Consider the following 21,535-nt stretch of genomic DNA (forward strand, 5'->3'; position numbering starts at 1 on the left):
GTGTGACACGTCCTCCTGTTGTTGCTGGCTTCTTCAGTTATCACTTCTAATTTGGCAATAGGAGTGTGACACGTCCTCCTGTTGTAGCTGGCTTCTTCAGTTATCACTTCTAATTTGGCAATAGGAGTGTGACACATCCTCCTGTTGTAGCTGGCTTCTTCAGTTATCAATTCTAATTTGGCAATAGGAGTGTGACACGTCCTCCTGTTGTAGCTGGCTTCTTCAGTTATCACTTCTAATTTGGAAATAGGAGTGTGACACGTCCTCCTGTTGTAGCTGGCTTCTTCAGTTATCACTTCTAATTTGGAAATAGGAGTGTGACACATCCTCCTGTTGTAGCTGGCTTCTTCAGTTATCACTTCTAAATTGGCAGTAGGAGTGTGACACATCCTCCTGTTGTAGCTGGCTTCTTCAGTTATCACTTCTAATTTGGCAATAGGAGTGTGATCCTCCTGTTGTAGCTGGCTTCTTCAGTTATCACTTCTAATTTGGAAATAAGAGTGTGACACATCCTCCTGTTGTAGCTGGCTTCTTCAGTTATCACTTCTAATTTGGCAATAGCAGTGTGACACGTCCTCCTGTTGTAGCTGGCTTCTTCAGTTATCACTTCTAATTTGGCAATAGCAGTGTGACACGTCCTCCTGTTGTTGCTGGCTTCTTCAGTTATCACTTCTAATTTGGCAATAGGAGTGTGACACGTCCTCCTGTTGTAGCTGGCTTCTTCAGTTATCACTTCTAATTTGGAAATAGGAGTGTGACACGTCCTCCTGTTGTAGCTGGCTTCTTCAGTTATCACTTCTAATTTGGCAATAGGAGTGTGACACATCCTTCTGTTGTTGCTGGCTTCTTCAGTTATCACTTCTAATTTGGCAATAGGAGTGTGACACGTCCTCCTGTTGTAGCTGGCTTCGTCAGTTATCACTTCTAATTTGGCAATAGGAGTGTGACACATCCTCCTGTTGTAGCTGGCTTCTTCAGTTATCACTTCTAATTTGGAAATAGGAGTGTGACACATCCTCCTGTTGTTGCTGGCTTCTTCAGTTATCACTTCTAATTTGGAAATAGGAGTGTGACACGTCCTCCTGTTGTAGCTGGCTTCTTCAGTTATCACTTCTAATTTGGCAATAGGAGTGTGACACATCCTCCTGTTGTAGCTGGCTTCTTCAGTTATCAATTCTAATTTGGCAATAGGAGTGTGACACGTCCTCCTGTTGTAGCTGGCTTCTTCAGTTATCACTTCTAATTTGGAAATAGGAGTGTGACACGTCCTCCTGTTGTAGCTGGCTTCTTCAGTTATCACTTCTAATTTGGCAATAGGAGTGTGACACATCCTCCTGTTGTTGCTGGCTTCTTCAGTTATCAATTCTAATTTGGCAATAGGAGTGTGACATGTCCTCCTGTTGTAGCTGGCTTCTTCAGTTATCACTTCTAATTTGGCAATAGGAGTGTGACACATCCTCCTGTTGTAGCTGGCTTCTTCAGTTATCACTTCTAATTTGGCAATAGGAGTGTGACACATCCTTCTGTTGTAGCTGGCTTCTTCAGTTATTACTTCTTTTTTAACAATTTTTCTTTTTTGTTACCTTTTTAACCCTTTTCTTTTGTGGAAGTATCTATACAAATATTACCTGCTATGAAAGTATTTGATGTTGAATCTTTCTTTTACAACATTTCTTTCAGCTGCATGTTTTGTGGCATTTTATTTCCATACTATCATTTCATGAGTCTTAGTAGCTTCTGTTCTGGATGGTGTGAGACAACAAGATGTTGTTCATGCTAAACTAACAACCAGATTTGTATTGGGTTTGTCTTTGTCTGTTGGGAAAGTGACAAAAGGTGAAGTCTTTCTACCTAACATACCTCCACCTATGTTTATCATTTGTGACGGAAAAGATTTTGCCAGTTTGATTCCACTATACACCTTTGCCTCATCCTACACCCATGTGCTGTCTTTAATCTACCTGAGTCTTTTTCCTGATTTCATGACTTGCTTTCTGAAGTTTGGTTTTTTTCCACAACTTTGTTATATGCACGCCTCGTCTTTCCTACTTTGTTACCTCGTTTGATTAATCATAATTTCACACTATATTGACTTTCTTCAACTCTCAAATTGGAGTGTTTTCTTCAGACTTGTGGGTCAGGTACTCTGTTTATTTGTTCATCTTTTTTAGACTTATTTTTTCTCACATTCATTTTATATTCTACCTTTTTACATTATTTTTTCCTTCATTCACTGTCTTTCTTGTGTTAATCCATCATTTTCCTTAGGTATTTGGCAGATGGTCCTTCACATATCCTTTCTACAGCCTTATTATTTAATATTTGGTTGAACTGTTGCAAAAGGTTAGAGCACGATGCCTTTGTTACTTGAGTGCTTTTGTCTCCTTTTTATCTCATATTTTTTTATCTGCCAGTATGATTTATAGAGTGCTTTTTTCTCTAGAGTTGCATGTTAGAGTGACAAGCCATTTTTTTTCTTTTTCCGTATTTCCTTTGTTCCTTCTGTGTCTCTTCCTTTCTTCTGTTCTCCCTGCTTCCTCTCCTCTTCTAACTTCCCATTTTTCTGCTCTATCCATCCTCCTGCTACTCATAGACTCAATTGAGTTTTGACTTGGTAGTAACTATCTTATAGTTTTATTATCAGTTTATGGGCCTTTGCTTTCTGTTTGCAGTCTATTGTTGGTACTGATTTTTTTTCCTGGCAAGCATCAGTCCATGGCAGTGTTGGACCTAATATACTTATTGGACAGGTTTCTCATCCTCTTACAGGATTTTATTTCCATTTTTTTGTTGTACCAAAGGTGTCTGGTCATAGTTATTACATGTCTCAGTAGGCTTCTCAATCTTCCTCGATTAACTATTGGGATTTTTCTCACCATACAATGATCTTTTGCCTTAGGCTTTGGGATGACAAAGGCAGATGTTTCAGGAACATATTTTCTCATTTGACTCTATTACAAAAACCCTCCTCTAGCCATATTATTCTTGTTTTGGAAGCAGTGTGTATGGACTAGATAGATTGCATTTTGCACCCAATTAGTACTTCCTTCTTTTGAGTGTTTGCTCTTTGCAGCTCCACATATCTTGATCTTCTTGTTGTCTTTTTTCCTTCTCCCACTGTATGAGAGGTTCTCTCTCTTTTGGTTCTTCACCCATGACTCTCAATTGAATTCTGGTTGGTGATTTTAAGAAAAAACTTAAATTGATATCCATTTTTTAGAATCTTTAGTGGTACACCATCCTTTTAGATAATTTTCTTATGATGGTTTTTGGATGTTTAGTGATGATTTGTACAATCAAAAGTTGACTTCTGTATTAACCCATTTACAACTGTTCAGGGTTCAAGGCCTTGTCATTGTGTTTGTTGACATACTTTCAAAAGTTCATTGAATTACTGTTTTATAAATTTATTTCAATAAGTTTGGAATCAAATTGTAAATTATAACTGACTTTTAATATTGAGTTAATTTCTTAAGTTAAAAGTAAATATTAAAAGAACACATTTAAGTATAGATTTTTAGTTAGTCATGTGGTATGTTCAATGCAGTGCTATTTAAAATTAAGTGTTTGTGATGTGAAAATACCAAGTTTATAATTTCGAACAAATTAGGAACTCAAATGACCAGTATTGACAAGCTAGAATATAAAAACCTCATTTTTTTATTTTGCTGAAATATAGCTTCTGTACTGAATCAAACAGTTCCTTATGTACACTTCAATCTATGACACAGATAACCAATTGATAGCTTAGAATGTCATGAGGGTTTTCTCTCAACAATTTCAATCTGCAAAAAGGCTGCCATGTTCTTTTGTACCAAGATTTCAAGAAGGTAGGTTGTCTTTAGTCTGCTCAAAGTTTCATAGGTAGGTTGTCTTTATTCTGCTCAAAGTTTCACAGGTAGGTTGTCTTTAGTCTGCTCAAAGTTTCATTGGTAGGTTGTCTTTAGTCTGCTCAAAGTTTCATAGGTAGGTTGCCTTTAGTCTGCTCAAAGTTTCATTGGTAGGTTGTCTTTAGTCTGCTCAAAGTTTCATAGGTAAAGTTTCATTGGTAGGTTGCCTTTAGTCTGCTCAAAGTTTCATTGGTAGGTTGGTCTGCTCAAAGTTTATTGGTAGGTTGTCTGCTCAAAGTTTCATTGGTAGGTTGTCTTTAGTCTGCTCAAAGTCTGCTCAGTTTCACAGGTAGGTTGTCTTTAGTCTGCTCAAAGTTTCACAGGTAGGTTGTCTTTAGTCTGCTCAAAGTTTCACAGGTAGGTTGTCTTTAGTCTGCTCAAAGTTTCATTGGTAGGTTGTCTTTAGTCTGCTCAAAGTTTCATTGGTAGGTTGCCTTTAGTCTGCTCAAAGTTTCATTGGTAGGTTGTCTTTAGTCTGCTCAAAGTTTCATTGGTAGGTTGTCTTTAGTCTGCTCAAAGTTTCATAGGTAGGTTGTCTTTATTCTGCTCAAAGTTTCACAGGTAGGTTGTCTTTAGTCTGCTCAAAGTTTCATTGGTAGGTTGTTTCATTGGTAGGTTGTCTTTAGTCTGCTCAAAGTTTCATTGGTAGGTTGTCTTTAGTCTGCTCAAAGTTTCATTGGTAGGTTGTCTTTAGTCTGCTCAAAGTTTCATTGGTAGGTTGTCTTTAGTCTGCTCAAAGTTTCATTGGTAGGTTGCCTTTAGTCTGCTCAAAGTTTCATTGGTAGGTTGTCTTTAGTCTGCTCAAAGTTTCATAGGTAGGTTGTCTTTAGTCTGCTCAAAGTTTCACAGGTAGGTTGTCTTTAGTCTGCTCAAAGTTTCACAGGTAGGTTGTCTTTAGTCTGCTCAAAGTTTCATAGGTAGGTTGTCTTTAGTCTGCTCAAAGTTTCATAGGTAGGTTGTCTTTAGTCTGCTCAAAGTTTCACAGGTAGGTTGTCTTTAGTCTGCTCAAAGTTTCATAGGTAGGTTGTCTTTAGTCTGCTCAAAGTTTCATTGGTAGGTTGTCTTTAGTCTGCTCAAAGTTTCACAGGTAGGTTGTCTTTAGTCTGCTCAAAGTTTCATTGGTAGGTTGTCTTTAGTCTGCTCAAAGTTTCACAGGTAGGTTGTCTTTAGTCTGCTCAAAGTTTCATTGGTAGGTTGCCTTTAGTCTGCTCAAAGTTTCATTGGTAGGTTGTCTTTAGTCTGCTCAAAGTTTCATAGGTAGGTTGTCTTTAGTCTGCTCAAAGTTTCATAGGTAGGTTGTCTTTAGTCTGCTCAAAGTTGCATACTTTTTTTAGACCTATACAGCTTAGTTACTTATAATTTTTTGGTTATTTAACTGTATATGTAAAACCTAAAAAATATTTTGTTTGATGTCCTCCACATGAAAATTTTAACAGGCTTAGCAACGTATGTCCAGCAACAACCGACTGTGAATTTCATATCAAGAAGAAATAATTGTTTGCCTTACTTCTTGATTTATTATTCTATATTTTAAGAAAAATAATTTTAATAATTGATTTCTAAATTGTAATAATATGTATATAATGTATAATAATTGAAATATGACTATATATTACAAAATACTAGTCCACTAAAATATAACCAAGACAAGGAAAACTAACAGTCAGCTTTATATTACATTATTATATAATGTATAATAATTGAAATATGACTATATATTACAAAATACTAGTCCACTAAAATATAACCAAGACAAGGAAAACTAACAGTCAGCTTTATATTACTGGATAAATGGCCTGAGTGCACATGCACTACATCAATGCAAGCTATGTAATGTTAGGTAGTCAATATAATAAAAAATAATAAATATATGTGTTCATATATAATGTGTGTGACTTAAGCTACATCAGATTAAAACTTTGTATTTTCATGTTATAATATTTAATCATTGTAGCATGAAGAAAGCATAATTTATATTTATTTCCTAATTTTTTTATGATGGACTCAAGGTTAGTTATGTGGGGTCTGTCACAGTACAATTTTATATTTTATGTTATTTTCTAAAAACAAATACTTAAAATGCATTTAGGAGGTTTTAGAAATTATGCAAATAATAGTTGAAATTTTTGGAACAATGAATAGTTTTTAATCATTTTATGATTAAATCTGCACTCAGACTAGTAAAGAAACAGACTATTGTCACTAATAAATCTTCAATAAAAATATTTCATTAAAAAACTTGATTATTTTTTGTATACAAAATACTTGTAATCTTTATTAAAAGTTTAGAAACAGACTATTGTCACAAATAAATCTTCAATAAAAAATATTTCATTAAAAAACTTGATTATTTTTTGTATATAAAATACTTGTAATCTTTATTAAAAGTTTATCAAATTTTGTGAATATATAAGTGCTGTTTTAAAAGTTATGGTGAAAAAACTTAATGTTGCAAATATGTAGAGAAACTCATATGATACCAAGCCTGTTGCAAAAGGGTTAATTGCCAGAAGGGTTAATTCAGTTCCACTCTATTTCCACACACTTTATCTCCTTTTCTGATCTTATTCTTTAAAAGTATATTTAATAACTTATAATATTCTGGTTTCCCTGCATCTTCTCATGGACAATCTCTCAAGGCCCATCAAGAAACCACCCACAGAGTGATCTTTCAATCCTGTTGTATTCATGAGGCTATGTTCTTGTCATGACACTCACCTTCTAGATACTTTTATCATTCATTTGAAAACCATGTTTTACTTTTGTTCCTTGTTCCTCATCCATTTGCTGCAGCTGTGGTTACATTCAGCCTCTACATAAATATTTTCTCAACCCAAACCAGTCATTTTACATATATATTTTTCTCTACAAGTGGATCATCACTGAACAGTCAGGACTGAATCAACCTTTTTCTCTTTGTGTGCTCTCTTGTTCATTGTTATCCTCATGTTCTTTCCTTCCTTAGAGCTTTCTGCTGGTCGTCTCATCCATGGTTTCATCTATTGAACCTTCTCTGGTTCTCTCCTCCTTTACCTCCTTCATTTTCACTTCTCCCTCTTCCATGTGGCAGTTCATCACATCAGACGTGGGTTTCTTCCAGTCTCTTATTACAGACTTTTTCATGTTTTCTTTCTTACTTTATCCATTCTTCTCCCTTTCTTTTCTATCAACAAAAATGGTACATATTCTACAGTTGATCTGTGTATCATGCTTTCTCCCCTTCATGTCTTTCTGTTCTTCACCTTTTCAAATTGTTATATGGTTGTTCAATCAAGACCTATAGTTTTCTACCATAAATGGCTATAAAGGTAGCTCTCCCTAGTACTTTCAGGTTTTCCCATTATTATCATGTATTTTCATCTATGTGCTTTCCTTATTTTTGTATCCTTCTCATTCTACACTTCTTCCTGATTGGTGCCCTCCATGCCTTTTCCCTTTCTCTCTGTAAACCTTTAGTCTTTTGTTTCTTGTTCTTGATTACTACCTGACTTTTCAACACATATCTTTACTATGGACAGAGAGTATACACTGGTACAGAAGAGGTGTATCCTTGTACTTCTCCATGGTATAAGGCATCACAGTCCATGGGTGCTTTCTGAATGATTTTATTTAAATAGCTTTTGCACCAGTACCTTCATCACTTCAATGTTGAATTCAAACTATTATGTGTAAAGAGGTAATATATGGGAAGTTAAAATATTTCAACCCTGAAAATACTTACTTCCACTCATATCTTCCACCCATCTTTCCACTTCCAGTGTATCCTTTCTTACCTATTGTTAAAGTGTTGATGGAACAATCAATATAGAGGAAGCCAACTAAGCTAGGAAAGTGTTTCACACTTTTATTGGTGTAGGGCCGTTGCATGCTACAGTGCAGCAATTGCACAAGTTTAGGTCGGGAACCTCAAGGCTAGTGTCCAAAAAAAAAAAAAAGTGCATATAGACAGCAATACAAAATCAGGAAAAGTTTTTAAGTGAAAGGAAGCATTTATTAGAGACACATTTTTAATGTTCTAAAATGTTAACCTTAGTTTTTATTTCAGGTTTGTTTTTGATAGATGTGTGTGATGATGGGACTAGGGTTAACAAGGTAAAAACAAATATTTTTAATAGATACTTGTATGTGATGATAAGACCAGGGTTAATATGGTAAAAAGGTATATTTTATAGATACTTGTATGTGATGATAAGACCAGGGTTAATATGGTAACAAGGTATATTTTTATAGATACTTGTATATGATGATAAGACCAGGGTTAATATGGTAACAAGGTATATTTTTATAGATACTTGTATGTGATGATAAGACCAGGGTTAATATGGTAAAAAGGTATATTGTTATAGATACTTGTATATGATGATAAGACCAGGGTTAATATGGTAACAAGGTATATTTTTATAGATACTTGTATATGATGATAAGACCAGGGTTAATATGGTAAAAAGGTATATTTTTATAGATACTTGTATATGATAATGGGACAATGGTTAATAAGTAGAATCCTGTTTGTTTTCTTATCTACAAAATACTTATTTTCACTACACTTATCTGTCAGATAAGTTGATTTCTAACTTTACTTTTTATTTTGAGATTCAGCATATAGTCATGGTTCAGTTGAGAAACACTTTCTAACATCAACTGTCCCTGTCTTTCAAAAAAGAATGGATCTACCATGATTGCTGTAAGACCTTTTATTCAGTTAAGGTTTTCTACTGATGAAACTATGTGATTTGACATGTTAATAAATACAAAGATCTGAGACTGAAATGTTTTATAAGTGACATAATGATGCTGTCTACTGAGAGTTTATTACACAGGTTTATTTATTTATTCTGTTGTTTAATGTCACTGTTTTTGAAGGTATATGACTCCTATTCATCTATATTCCTTTGGTCCTTCAGGAGCATGATCTGAAAATGAATAATTTTTAATTAGCCACCTTCTTCAAGTACTTATGTTGAAGAAGAGCTGTCACCTGTTTCAGAAGCCAAATCAGTTTAAGGTGTCAAGTTGTTTGATTGTTTAAAGAGTGTAACTGTTGATAATATTATTGGTTTGATCTTCTAGAACTTAGGACAAAGAGTAGCTAATTGTGATAGGTTTTGTACCAACTTGATAAAATTGTATACAATTTTTTATTGAACTTAAATTGATAGAAAAAGATGTACGTACTAAATGGTGAAGCAGACTTTCCAAGCTTGTTGCTGGCCTTTCCTCTTTTGCTTCTGTAAATCTACATGTAAATGATTATGCATTCACCAGTAGAAGCACCACACAATCACAATTGTCACAATCTCGATTGGCAGTTGTAATGTACAGACATGTTTTCTTTTCCTCACAAGTTTGTCAACATTTTGCTTTATCCTATAGACTTTTTTTATTTAACATATCTTTAATTTTTTTTGTTTTTTTCTAACTTTTCTTACTTTGTACAATTCCTGATGTACAATTCCAGATACTGCTAGGTTTTGGTTGAAGCACTGCTGTATATATTGCAATTTATCTCTCAGGCTGAGTTATTCCTCCTTACTACCATCTTTTTTTTTCAGTTCCCATGGGGTTAGGTGTTGGTTGGAGATAGTCCAGCTAAGTAATTCTTCACATGTATGCTGCCCAGTATCCCTTTAGAGTGGATGAAAAATGCCCAGTGCTACCAGATTTTGGACTGGAGATGTCATCCCACTGGGGCTTTCTACCTTCCTACCATCCACTTAATGTTGGTTCATGAAAGATCAGATGTTGGTTGGGTTAGAAATGTGCACAAGTGGAGATGGATTTTGGTAGAGAAACTTGTCTTCCTTACCAGTTTTTATTTTGAAGTAAAGAGGTAGGTGATCCTCTATCTGATATACAATTTCAGTTACTGCCAAGTGTTAGGTGATGTTGAACTACCACTGTGGGCTGTTATGCCCTAGCCACTCAATATCCAGGAGTCCTGTTCATAGGTGAAATGTATTATGGGATTCCTTCATGTTTATCCACTTTTTATGTTCAGGATACACACAGTCATAAAAGACCAAAGATTACACCTGTATCAGATGTGGTGTGGTCTCTCACTGTGAATTTTTTTTTTGGTTTCATACCTTATTGTCTCTTTTTTTGGGCACTATCTAAAGGGGGAATATTTTTTCACCAGCCCTTCACTAGTTCAGTGTAGGATTCTAGGTATTTTGAGAGTGGAGGTAAGATATTGTATTGGAAGTTAGCATTTTTATAAAATAAAAATGTATTTCCAATTGATACTTACCAACACTCACAATTCTAATATAGCCTTCCCTCTTCTGGTGATTTGTGGTATGTGTCCTGTGGCCAGTCTTGAAGTGATTAACAAGTGTAAATGTGGAGAAGGCACTGATTACAGTAGGGATAGTGTCACATCCTCGTTGGTGGAGAGTGACACCATAATCGTTTACATGTAGATATGTAGAAGTATCAGGTAAAACATTGGTGTTGAGTGTGGAAAATTTGTGCCAAAAGAGGGTAGTACTAATAGAGAAAATCTATTCTGTGAGGAGAAGTATCTATTGGAAAAACATTTTCACTTTAGGAGAATGCTAACTTTTTGTAATTTAAATTTTGTTGTATTCTATGTATTTATTATAACTATAAACGGAAGATTAATACTTTTAGTTCGGAAGTGAAGTTGTGAAGCTGCAGAGTCTTACTGTTTTATTTCATATATTGTCCTTTATTTCAAAGTTTGGGTCTTATTTAAATCTTAGTTTTACACAGTATATGTATTCAAACACTTTAACATTAGCTCATTGTTATAGGGTGTTTTCAAAATAAAAACTAAACAGCATGTATTGAGTCATATCTAATTACATCTTATTACTTTAAACTACAGATAAAAATAAAAACTGACAGCTTTGTAAGTAAAGTGAATTTTAAATGCTTTATTAACTATATTTTCATATACTTAATTTTTAGTCTAATCGAAGAACAATTCTATCTGTTGGTGATGTGGAAGATTTTGGACTTCCTCTTAGTAATGATTTGGAAAGAAGAAGACAACTAGCTGAGGAGAGAAGAAAAGAATATAACAGATTTTTGAAGGAGGTGAAGTTTTATTTTTAATTTAAAGCCAAAATTATTTTCTGGAATGCTGCTTATAACATTGATTCATTTTCTTGGTGTCATTCATTCATTTTCATTAGATGTCTGTAAAAGTAGCACTAAGCTATGCAGGAGCCTACTCATAATACTGGTTATTTTTAATGTCTGGTTATATGTGTAGAATGAAAAGTCTGGACAATGTTCAAATTTCAAGCAAAATTTTTAATGTACAACAGGAAAAGCAGTACATACATCTATGTAGATATTGAGATAGTCAAGTCTACTAGAGGGTGTATAAACATCTTTTCTCTTGAGAATGACTTATTTGGAACCAAACAGAGGCAAGACCTCCTTATCAATCATGTTGAAGAAAGCAAACTTGAATCTACCATGTAAACTTAATTTTTAGTCCAGCAGCAACATCATATCCTGAACCTTATTTCCTGACACTGTTGATCTGGTGTCACTTTGTCCACCTTTATGATTGGCCAGCAAAATAAATTCAAATGTCAACTGTCTAACTCATGAGGGTTCACAATATATTGAAGTATCCTTACTGGCAGAGAAAACATTACCTACTAAAGAGAACAAGAAACAAAGGCATCGAGAACAAGGTGGCTCTAATGACTTTCTTGATCACATCCTATTGTTATGACGGTGCAGACACTGATATATCTAAAGTAAAAATTAAAAACTCACATGTCACTTCAGCAGGTAGACAATCAATGGTATGTTTCTATATCACAAGGGCTCTTGTATTCAATCACTTCTTTCTACTGTGAGGTGGTATTTTTTCATAATTGTTAATTATTATTATTATGTTTATTTTGTGTACCTTTTCCTCTATTGTTTAACTGACCTGTATCTTTAGCTTGCTTTTGCTGAAAGCTAACGTTAATTCTGTTAGAATTAACTCTAGCATTATTGTCAGAAGTATTGCTTTAGCTTGTTTTGGCCTGAAGCTAACTTTAATTCTGTTAGAATTGATTTTAACATTAATTATCTCCTTATCATATTTATGCATGATCATGTTTGTAGATATAGAGTGACCAATAAATAGATCATACATATAAAAATACTGTGATCAATAAACAGATAATGTTTATAAACAGTCACCAACAACCAGATCATATTTATAGACAGTCTGGACAACAATCAGATAATGCTTGTAGAGATAGTGTCAACAATATCCATACCATGTTTATAAACATACTTCAGACAACACCCAAATCATGTTTATAAATATACTGTGACCAACAGTGAGATTACATTTATGGACCTAGTGTGAACAACAACCACATCATGATTGTAGACATAGTGTGGACAACAACAATATCATGCTTATAAACATATTGTAGCTAGCAGCTAGGTTATGTTTATAAACAGTGACCAGCAATCAGATCATGTTTATAGACATGCTGTGAATGACCACCACATCATGATTTTAGACATAGTGCTGACAACAGCCAGTTCATGTTTGTAGGCAAAGTGTGGACAATGAGTAGATCATGTTTATAAACATATCATGACCAAGAACTAGATCATGTTTATAAACATTCTTTGGCCAACAACATAACATGTTTATAGGCATATTGTGAACAACAACCAAACCATGTTTATATTCATACAGTGAGATCATGTTTATAAACATGCTGTTGCCTTCAGTACTTTAATGCTCCACACCAGAACAGAAACATTCTGAAAGAAACCCCATCTCCTCTTTATTTAATTGGATAGTTTGAAAATATTGTATGATTAAGTAGAGATTATGATGCATTAACATTATTTTTTCTCTCTGGTTCTTTTTACTAACTTCTATCAAGGCTAAACTGTTAAGTCAGAAGTTTGAGAATAATGCATTAAATATTTGAAGTGAGGGAAGCCTGATCCACATAACTTTATAGAAAAACCTTTCACAAGGTGAATGTCATAAAAACAACATAACACAAGTCATATTTTTCTAACATATCTAGTGTTTGGTCATATGTGACTACTATTTTAGGTGAAGAATTAGAAACAAACAGAATTTGTACCACTGTCAATAAGTAAGGACAAACAAATTATTTAGAATATTCTCGGTTCAGACTATTTTACAAGCATATGATGTAGAAGGTGATTGTAGTGTGGTATAAGTGGTAGTATTAAGAAATTTGGTAGTCTGGTATAAGTGGTAGTATAAGGAATAATGGTAGCATGGTAGAAGTGGTGGTTCAAAGGATGATGGTAACAGTAGAAGTGATAGTGTAAGGAATAATAGTAACATGATAGAAGTGGTGGTATAAGTGATGACAGTAGCATGGTAAAAGTGGTCTAATAAAAGATGATGGTAACATAGTAGAAAGTAGTGGATTATGGAATGATGGTAACATAGTAGAAATAGTGGATTAAGGAATGATTTTAACATGGTAGAAGTAGTGGATTAAGGAATGATGGTAACATGGTAGAAGTAGTGGATTAAGGAATAATGGTTACATGGCAGAAAGTAGTGGATTAAGAATGATAGTACTTATATGGTAGAAGAAATAGTGGATCAGGAACGACGGCAGCTTACGGCAGCAGCTTGAAAGTGGATTAAGGAATGACGGTAGCAACGCAGTAGAAGTAGTGGATAAGAAACGATAATATAACGCAGTAGAAGTAGTGGATCAAGAATAATGTATACGCAGTAAAAAAAGTGGAATAGATGAAAATAATAATAAATACGGTAGAAAGTAGTAGATTAAAGAACGATGGTACTTACGGTAGAAAGTAGTGGATGATGAAACGATGGCAGAAACGGCAGCTTGAAATGAATGAAGAACGACGGTAGAACGGCAGTAGTAGAATAAGAATAAATGTACATACGGTAAAAGTAGTGGATTGAGAATGATAGTACTTATGGTAGAAGAAATAGATTAAAGAATGATGGTAGCATAAGTAAAAGATGGATTAAAGAAAATAGTAGCTTAAATAAAGTAGATCGATTAAAGAATAATAGTAAACGGCAGTAAAAGTAGTAGATTGAGAACGAATAATAGTATACATAGTAAAGTAGTGGATTAAGGAACGATGGCTTAGCAAGTAGAAGTAAATGGAAAAAGGAAAATAAAACAAGGTAAAGAAATGAAAAGTATAAAGAATAACGAATGCTATAAGTAGAAGTGGAAGATTAAGAACGATGGTAGCTTACGGTAGAAGAAAAAGTGGATTGAGGAACGATGGTAGCATGGCAGAAGTAGTGGATCAAAAGAAAACGATAGTAGCACGGTAGAAGTAGTGGATTAAAGAATGATGGTAGCATGGTAGAAGTAGTGGATTAAGGAATGATGGTAGCATAGTAGAAGTAGTGGATTGAGGAATGATAGTAGTACGGTAGAAGTAGTGGATTGAGGAATGATGGTAACATGGTAGAAGTAGTGGATTAAGGAATGATGGTAGCATGGTAGAAGTAGTGGATTAAGGAATGATGGAAGCAGGGTAGAAGTGAAGGTATAAGGAGTTTGTTTGTTTAGAATTAAGCACAGAGCTATACAATGGACTATCTGTGCTCTGCCCTCCAAGAGTATTGAAACCTGGTTTCTAGTGGTTGTTAGTCCACAGATATACTGCTGATCCACTGGGGAGTTGAAACAATGAATGAAAGAAGCAAACTAGAACTATTACTATAAACCATAGCTGAGATCTTGAAAAGTTTGGGTTATAAAGTTATGATAAAGCATTTTTTAGATTTTTATTGTAAATAATTTGTATATCTATTTCACATTTTTAAGGAAAAATAAGGTAATATGTTTTTAGCATTACCTATTCATATAAGAAATAAACAATATAAAGAAAGAGCCAGTGCTATGTGTAATTTTGAATAACTAAAGATAATTATTCTGTTGTGTTAGAAAGAAGACAAAGACAGTTTTATGAGACTTCAAAAAACAGCTGTTGCGAGATCTCCCAAAGAACCAAAACAGCAAACATTTCTAGACTATGAACAAATTCTTCGACAGAAGAAACTGGATGAAAATAAATACAGGTAAGTTTCATTGGTAATTTCACAAGCAGTTTGTTTTTGTGTAGGTCTGAAAATAAACGAGAATGAAAGTAGATACAGGTAAATTATTTCAATTTTTATTTTAGGAAACACATTAAGGATAATAAAATTATCTGTAATGATGTAATTGAGTACTATTTTGTAGTCTGGTACAAGTATTGATAACACTGCACAACAAAATTTTTGCTTCTTGAATATTATTGGGTGTTCCTTATAGATTTTTGGCTGCTGATCACGAAAATCACATCCAAATTTTCCCATCACGTACCATTTCATCGAAATATTCAGTTTTGCTACAAATGAAAGACGATATCAGGGCAACTCTAATCCGTCAATGCTTGCTGACTACTGTTGGACACTGCAACGTGATGCACCAGACATTGAATACAAACGAAAATCAGGAACAAAACACCTTTAATTATGTTGAACTTAATAGCGTATTAGAAACATAAATGCAATTAAATACATTATTGTTGGTAAACAGTTAACTGTCATTTTTTCAGAGTTCCTACGTGATGAAGCAAAACCAAAACTATATTTGTGCATACCCACCAGGTACCTGTCGCAATCAGCAAAACCTTTTCAGGAAACAAAATTTTTCAAAAATATTATTATGCAGTGTAATAGCTTTTAAAAAATGACATGACTAAACAAATACTTCTACAGGACAAATAACCATGTTAAATTCATAATAATTTGTTGAAAATGACTACATTGTACCATGTCTTCAATGTTTCAAACATGATAACAGTATTCCATATCTTCAGTGTTACAAGCAGGATTATAGTATTCCATGTTTTCAGTGTTAAAAATATTCAGTTGTACATAGAAGTGTACAAAAGTAAATGTTTTGTTTCTTTAGTTATGAAATACTCGTGTAGTAATTTACTGCACCATATGAAATACTCGTAGTAATTTATTGTACCATATGAAATATTCATGTAGTAAATTACTGTACTTTATGAAATACTTATATAGTAATTTACTTGATAAAATACTTATGTACACTTACTTCTGTCTATGATGAATGAATAACCAGTCAAAATCTCAGAATGTACCTCTAGTGATTTTCTTAATCTTTTTCAAATGTCAAGTTATCATTTCTAAACAAGTCTTCAAGAACTTCAGTTGAGTCTTTAGTCTGGTTGAAATTTCATATTTTTTGGACTCAAATACAACTTAGGTACTAAGCTTGATAAATTGTGTTGTATCTGTATGGCTATTTATGATTTTTTGATCATTTCAAATGTATATATAAAAGCTAAAAACATTATTTCATTTCACATCCTCCTCATGCAAAGTTTTAAAATGTTTAGTAGCCTACAGCAAGCAGCAAAGTATTAAAAAGGTTGTCATAACTGGAAGATATAATTGTTTGCTATACTTGTATATTTACTGCTCTATGTTTTAAGAAACATATGTTAAAGAACTTATTTGTAAAAAGCAATAACGAATATACATATATGATGTATTATAACTGAAATGTGACTGTATTTTACAAAGTACTATTACTAATCTACTGAAACACAGCTAAGACAGGTCACTTTGCCAAGGTCAGTTTTATATTCCTGGATACGTTAACATAAGTGCACATGCACTGATCTATTGTAACTTCTGTGATATTAGCCAGTGATGGCTGAAAGGCCAATATAATAAAAATAATAAATGTATATCAATATATAATATTATGACATTTAGCTATCTAGACTAAATATTTATGTTTTCAAGTTAAATGTGTAGTCATTATAGAATGAAAGAAAAGCATTATTTATATTTATTTATTTATTGTGGTGTTTACAAGATCAGTCAGTTCTATTGAACATGTGTACAGAGATTTCGATTCAGTAGTGGAAATAACAGATAGATTATAAAGAAAAGCATTATTTATATTTATTTATTTATTGTGGTGTTTACAAGATCAGTCAGTTCTACTGAACATGTGTACAGAGATTTCGATTCAGTAGTGGAAATAACAGATAGATTATAAAGAAAGCATTATTTATATTTATTTATTTATTGTGGTGTTTACAAGATCAGTCAGTTCTACTGAACATGTGTACAGAGATTTCGATTCAGTAGTGGAAATAACAGATAGATTATAAAGAAAAGCATTATTTATATTTATTTATTTATTGTGGTGTTTACAAGATCAGTCAGTTCTACTGAACATGTGTACAGAGATTTCGATTCAGTAGTGGAAATAACAGATAGATTATAAAGAAAAGCATTATTTATATTTATTTATTTATTGTGGTGTTTACAAGATCAGTCAGTTCTATTGAACATGTGTACAGAGATTTCAATTTAGTAGTGGAAATAACAGATAGATTATAAAGTTTTTCTAAACAAAATTGATAATTATTCACAGGTTATAAAGATTTCATATGTGGAATTTGAAAATTATCTGATCCATAAAAGTATTTTTAATATTAAAATGAAAATTACTCTGCATGTTCAATGGTTAGTAGTCTGAGAAAATCTGTGATCAGAAACTCTTGATACTTAATTTAAAACCTGATCTTTTGTGTTCAGAAGCTTTGTAGTGTTAACCAATAACCTGCAGAATATTGTAAAGATATGTGTATATTATAAAAACTCATAGTATGGTTACTTTCATGGCTACGAGGTTGTTGGATTTCACTCAACTTGTAATGGAAGGGTTAAACAGCTTGATATAAATTATACCCAAAAGTGTAACACTGTTTCTGTCTGTTTAAACAGCTTTATATAAATCATACCTAGAAATTTACTATTGTTTCCTTTTATTTAATGCTATGTTATGGGTACATCAAAGTGCACATCTCATGACTTTTTTGTAGACGTGCATTTCAAATTTTATTAAACTATGGTATTATCAAAACATGTAATAAATCAAATTAATATTACATGAGTTTTAGTTTTCTTTATTTTGAATAGGATATTTCAATAAATTCTTCATTGCATGTGTATGATGACATTTGTTTACCCTAACTTCCCTATTTTCTATTTTTTAATCAACTCTCCTGAATTTAACATAAATTACTTATTATAGAAAAGATATTACTAAAATATGTTTTAATTCTGTAGCCTTAAATCATTGTTGTGTACTGAGAAATAGACTGGAAAAATGACACCCGTTTGTTATGCCCACCAGTCACATTCTCTCTTTCATAAGTTGCCAGAACGTGTTACTGATGTTTGCTATTATATCATTTATAACCAGTAGGAAGTTTTACTTTAATTTATCAAATGACATGTAATACTACCTTGCTCTCAGTAGAGATTTTCACCTACAGGATGAAAATGTTATCACAGAGTTCAGATTGAACAGCTCAGGGAATTATTTTATATTCTCTTATGCTGTAATCAGAAAGTAAATTAAATTGTAATAGCTATAGGACATTGTTTTGTGCATGTAATCTTAAGTGCATTTTTGAAATAAATAAAAATTAGGCTTAAGTTTCATCATCAGGCCAACAGCAAAAAACAATAATCGAAATGTAAGTACTAAGATTTTAATATATATTTTTATTTATTGTTGTAAAAGTAACTGAAATGAAAGAATTATAAACTGATTTGTTTAGATGAGGTTAGGTATTGAAAGCTGATTATAATAAAAATCTTTTTCACTAGGTACGTTTTATATCGTTCAATATGGTAGCTTGAGCTGTGTGTTTAACATGTGATTTAAAGCTTGTATTATGAGATTATTAGCTAGAAATAGAAAAAAACAACAGTAAAATGAAATAAAAACAGATGTAAATTGTTATAAACCTTAAACTGTTTAGGATAAATAATTGTAATTTTCTGCTATAATTTGCAATCATTGTAGAAAAAAAAGAAAGGGTAGCTTAGATTTATTTCATATTTTTTGTGATGGTCAAAAGAATGATCAAATTAACCGAGTCCATATAGAGTTAGGGCTGAAAAAATGTGAAGTTTTATTTAAAACACTTTTCATAGTCACTTAGGAATTTTTAAAGGTTATGCAAATGAAATTTAAAAGCTCTAAGCTGACAAAAAATACTTTAATCTCAGCATGAAAAATTACCTTACATTCGTGATAGCCAACATACTGACACCAAGATACATAATTAAAAAATCTTATTTTTTATGCAATAGACTTGTAATGATTACCAAATCTTATAAAAGTGAAGAAACAAATTAGGAATTCTAGTAATCATTAATACTTCAGGATGGATTCATTTCAGAGGGCCAACCCTGTGTGATTAGGCTTAATAACATGGAATAAGTCACACCTATAAATGTACTACATTTTTATATTTAATACCTCTACTTGGTATAAATCACATCTATAAATGTACTACATTCATTGTATTTGTTACCTATAAATGATATCTGTAAATGTACAACTATCCTTATATTTAATACCTCCCCTTGGTATAAATCGCATCTGTAAATGTACTAATTTTGTAATATATAATACCTTCCCTTAGTAAAAAACACAGCAGATAGCCCTCAGGTAGCTTGGCACAAAATTCAAAAACAAACAAATCCTACATTTGATACTTCTCCTTGGTATAAATCACACCACAGATGTACCACTTTCCTTAGATTTAAATATTCTTCTTGTGTTCTTTATATTGCATTATAGTTTGTATATATATATATATCTTTTCAGGGAAATTAATGGTTTTGCAGCAGTTGATGATTCAGAGTTGATCCGACTTCAAAAGGAGTCTCAAAAGTTAAAAGCTGAAGAAGATGGATTTGCCCTACTGGTTTGTTTGCTTTGCCTGTTTTTGAGTTACAGCATTGGTGAAGGATGAGAAACACCTTTGTAATAGCCTTCATCCTTCTGCTATACCTGTAATATAAATAGCATTATCACAAAAGATATTGAAAATAGGATTACTTGCTAGAAAAGTTAAATAACCATAAAAATATTAAAATTATAAACATCGTCACTAGTGATAGAAATTTTATAAGAGGATAAATATTTGTAGTTTTCCCAAAACATTCTGGTTTAAATCAAACATGTAAATGTTTAATTAGAAATATATGTCAAATGTAGTTGTCACCTGGTATTTTTAACATTGTCTTATAGGTCCATTAAATGGTATAATAAATTATTAAAAATTTACCTTTAATCATATATGTGTTGAGCAAACTCTTACTTGCTTTGTGATCGTTTTTACTAAAATAAAACTAAAACTTTCATTCTTATTTTCTAGCTAAGCAACCTAAAGGTCAGTTTGATGTCTTAATTATTCCTTACATCATATAATTTTGCCATTATTTTTATTACTAATTTATTTAATAGCTAGGTTTATTATCACAAACTCATACCTTTATTAAATTCTGTATCACTGTATTAATTCTGAATTAAATCAGTCAAAAGGATATATTTATATATTGAGCACTTTTAACTTATAACTAAATTTAAATTGTGTATTTTGTATCTCAACCTCAAAACCTTAGTTAAAGTTTTATATTTTGTGTCATTAATGCATATTATTGTTATAGCTTTGTAACAGTGACTTCTGCTTCAGTTAACATTTTCTGCTTTTAACAGAAAACTTCTATCAAACATAAAATTTGTTATTACAAACTTGTATGTAAGTTAATGTTTTATATCACTAATTTGTACCTCCAGTAATGTTTTTACATTACTAACTTGTACTCCAATTAGGTTTTATATCACTAATTTGTATATCTGGTAATGTTTTTACACAACTAACTTACACTCCAGTTTATGTTTTATATTGCTGATTTATACATCAGGTAATGTTTTATATAATTAACTTGTACTCCAGTTTGTGTTTTATATCACGGATTTGTACTTCAAGAAATCCCCTCGGTGTGGATTCCTGTACATGATGAGAGGACCTCCCAGGGAAGGTTCTGTTCTTTCAGTTTATCTCCTCTGGGATCTAAACATCCACCCCCGTATTTGCTGTGCGTGGCAACCTGTGAAGGAGAGGAGAGGATCCCGGTGGATGAGGGGTCTAACCCTAACACACTGCTTTGGCCTTGAATTCATGTAGACAGGCAACCTTGGGGTGGCCCCCCTTAGGCCATTTGGCTGGTCCACTTGGGCTAGAGTCAGTCAAGTACCAGTGGTGGATGTTCTCAACAGGTGTTGTGGACATTATATCTGATGCTGGTGTTTGGGTATAGTGCTCATGAAACCCTGGCGTTGCTGCAGTGTCCTTGTTTGGCATTGTAGTGCGTCCCCTCGTAGGGCTCCATGGGCACCGAAATTTCTTTTTCTTTATTATGGATACTCCAATCAAAATTCTTAATAAAATAGTGAAAATACAGTCTATAGGTAAACGACCACGTCTTAAAGATTCTGAGCAGCAGTCCTCACCATCTGTACCACTTGTTGTACCTCATTTTCTTATATTGCATTCACTTTCAGAGAAACCTTTAGGACAAATGTCTCCCTTTTTCATTCAGAAGGGACTAGAGGGACTTGCTGGCTCTCCAAAGTCAGTAAAAAAGCTTCAATCTGGTGACATATTGGTGGAAACATCCACATCTCAACACAGTGAACTGTTGCATTCAAAGACAATTGGGGATATACCTATAGAGGTTACATCTCATGCTACTTTGAATTCAT

At 32.9% G+C, this 21,535-nt stretch overlaps 1 protein-coding gene across 18 annotated transcripts in view; it reads left to right on the forward strand.

Moving 5' to 3' along the window:
- The window catches only part of LOC143230083 (uncharacterized), a 180,340-nt gene that overhangs the window by 22,413 nt on the left and 136,392 nt on the right, over nucleotides 1-21,535 (forward strand). For 9 of the 18 annotated variants that reach the window (XM_076463106.1, XM_076463100.1, XM_076463109.1 and 6 more), the window contains 4 exons: nucleotides 10,824-10,952; nucleotides 14,819-14,952; nucleotides 19,592-19,691; nucleotides 20,145-20,159. In XM_076463106.1, the coding sequence (XP_076319221.1) occupies nucleotides 10,824-10,952; nucleotides 14,819-14,952; nucleotides 19,592-19,691; nucleotides 20,145-20,159 (378 nt within the window). Of the gene's footprint in view, nucleotides 1-8,552; nucleotides 8,575-9,475; nucleotides 9,721-10,823; nucleotides 10,953-14,818; nucleotides 14,953-19,591; nucleotides 19,692-20,144; nucleotides 20,160-21,535 lie in introns of those variants that run through there. The other 9 variants (XM_076463103.1, XM_076463112.1, XM_076463115.1 and 6 more) reach the window with 3 other exon arrangements.

The sequence above is a fragment of the Tachypleus tridentatus genome, chromosome 10, assembly GCF_004210375.1.
Source record: "Tachypleus tridentatus isolate NWPU-2018 chromosome 10, ASM421037v1, whole genome shotgun sequence".
NCBI lineage: Eukaryota > Metazoa > Arthropoda > Merostomata > Xiphosura > Limulidae > Tachypleus > Tachypleus tridentatus.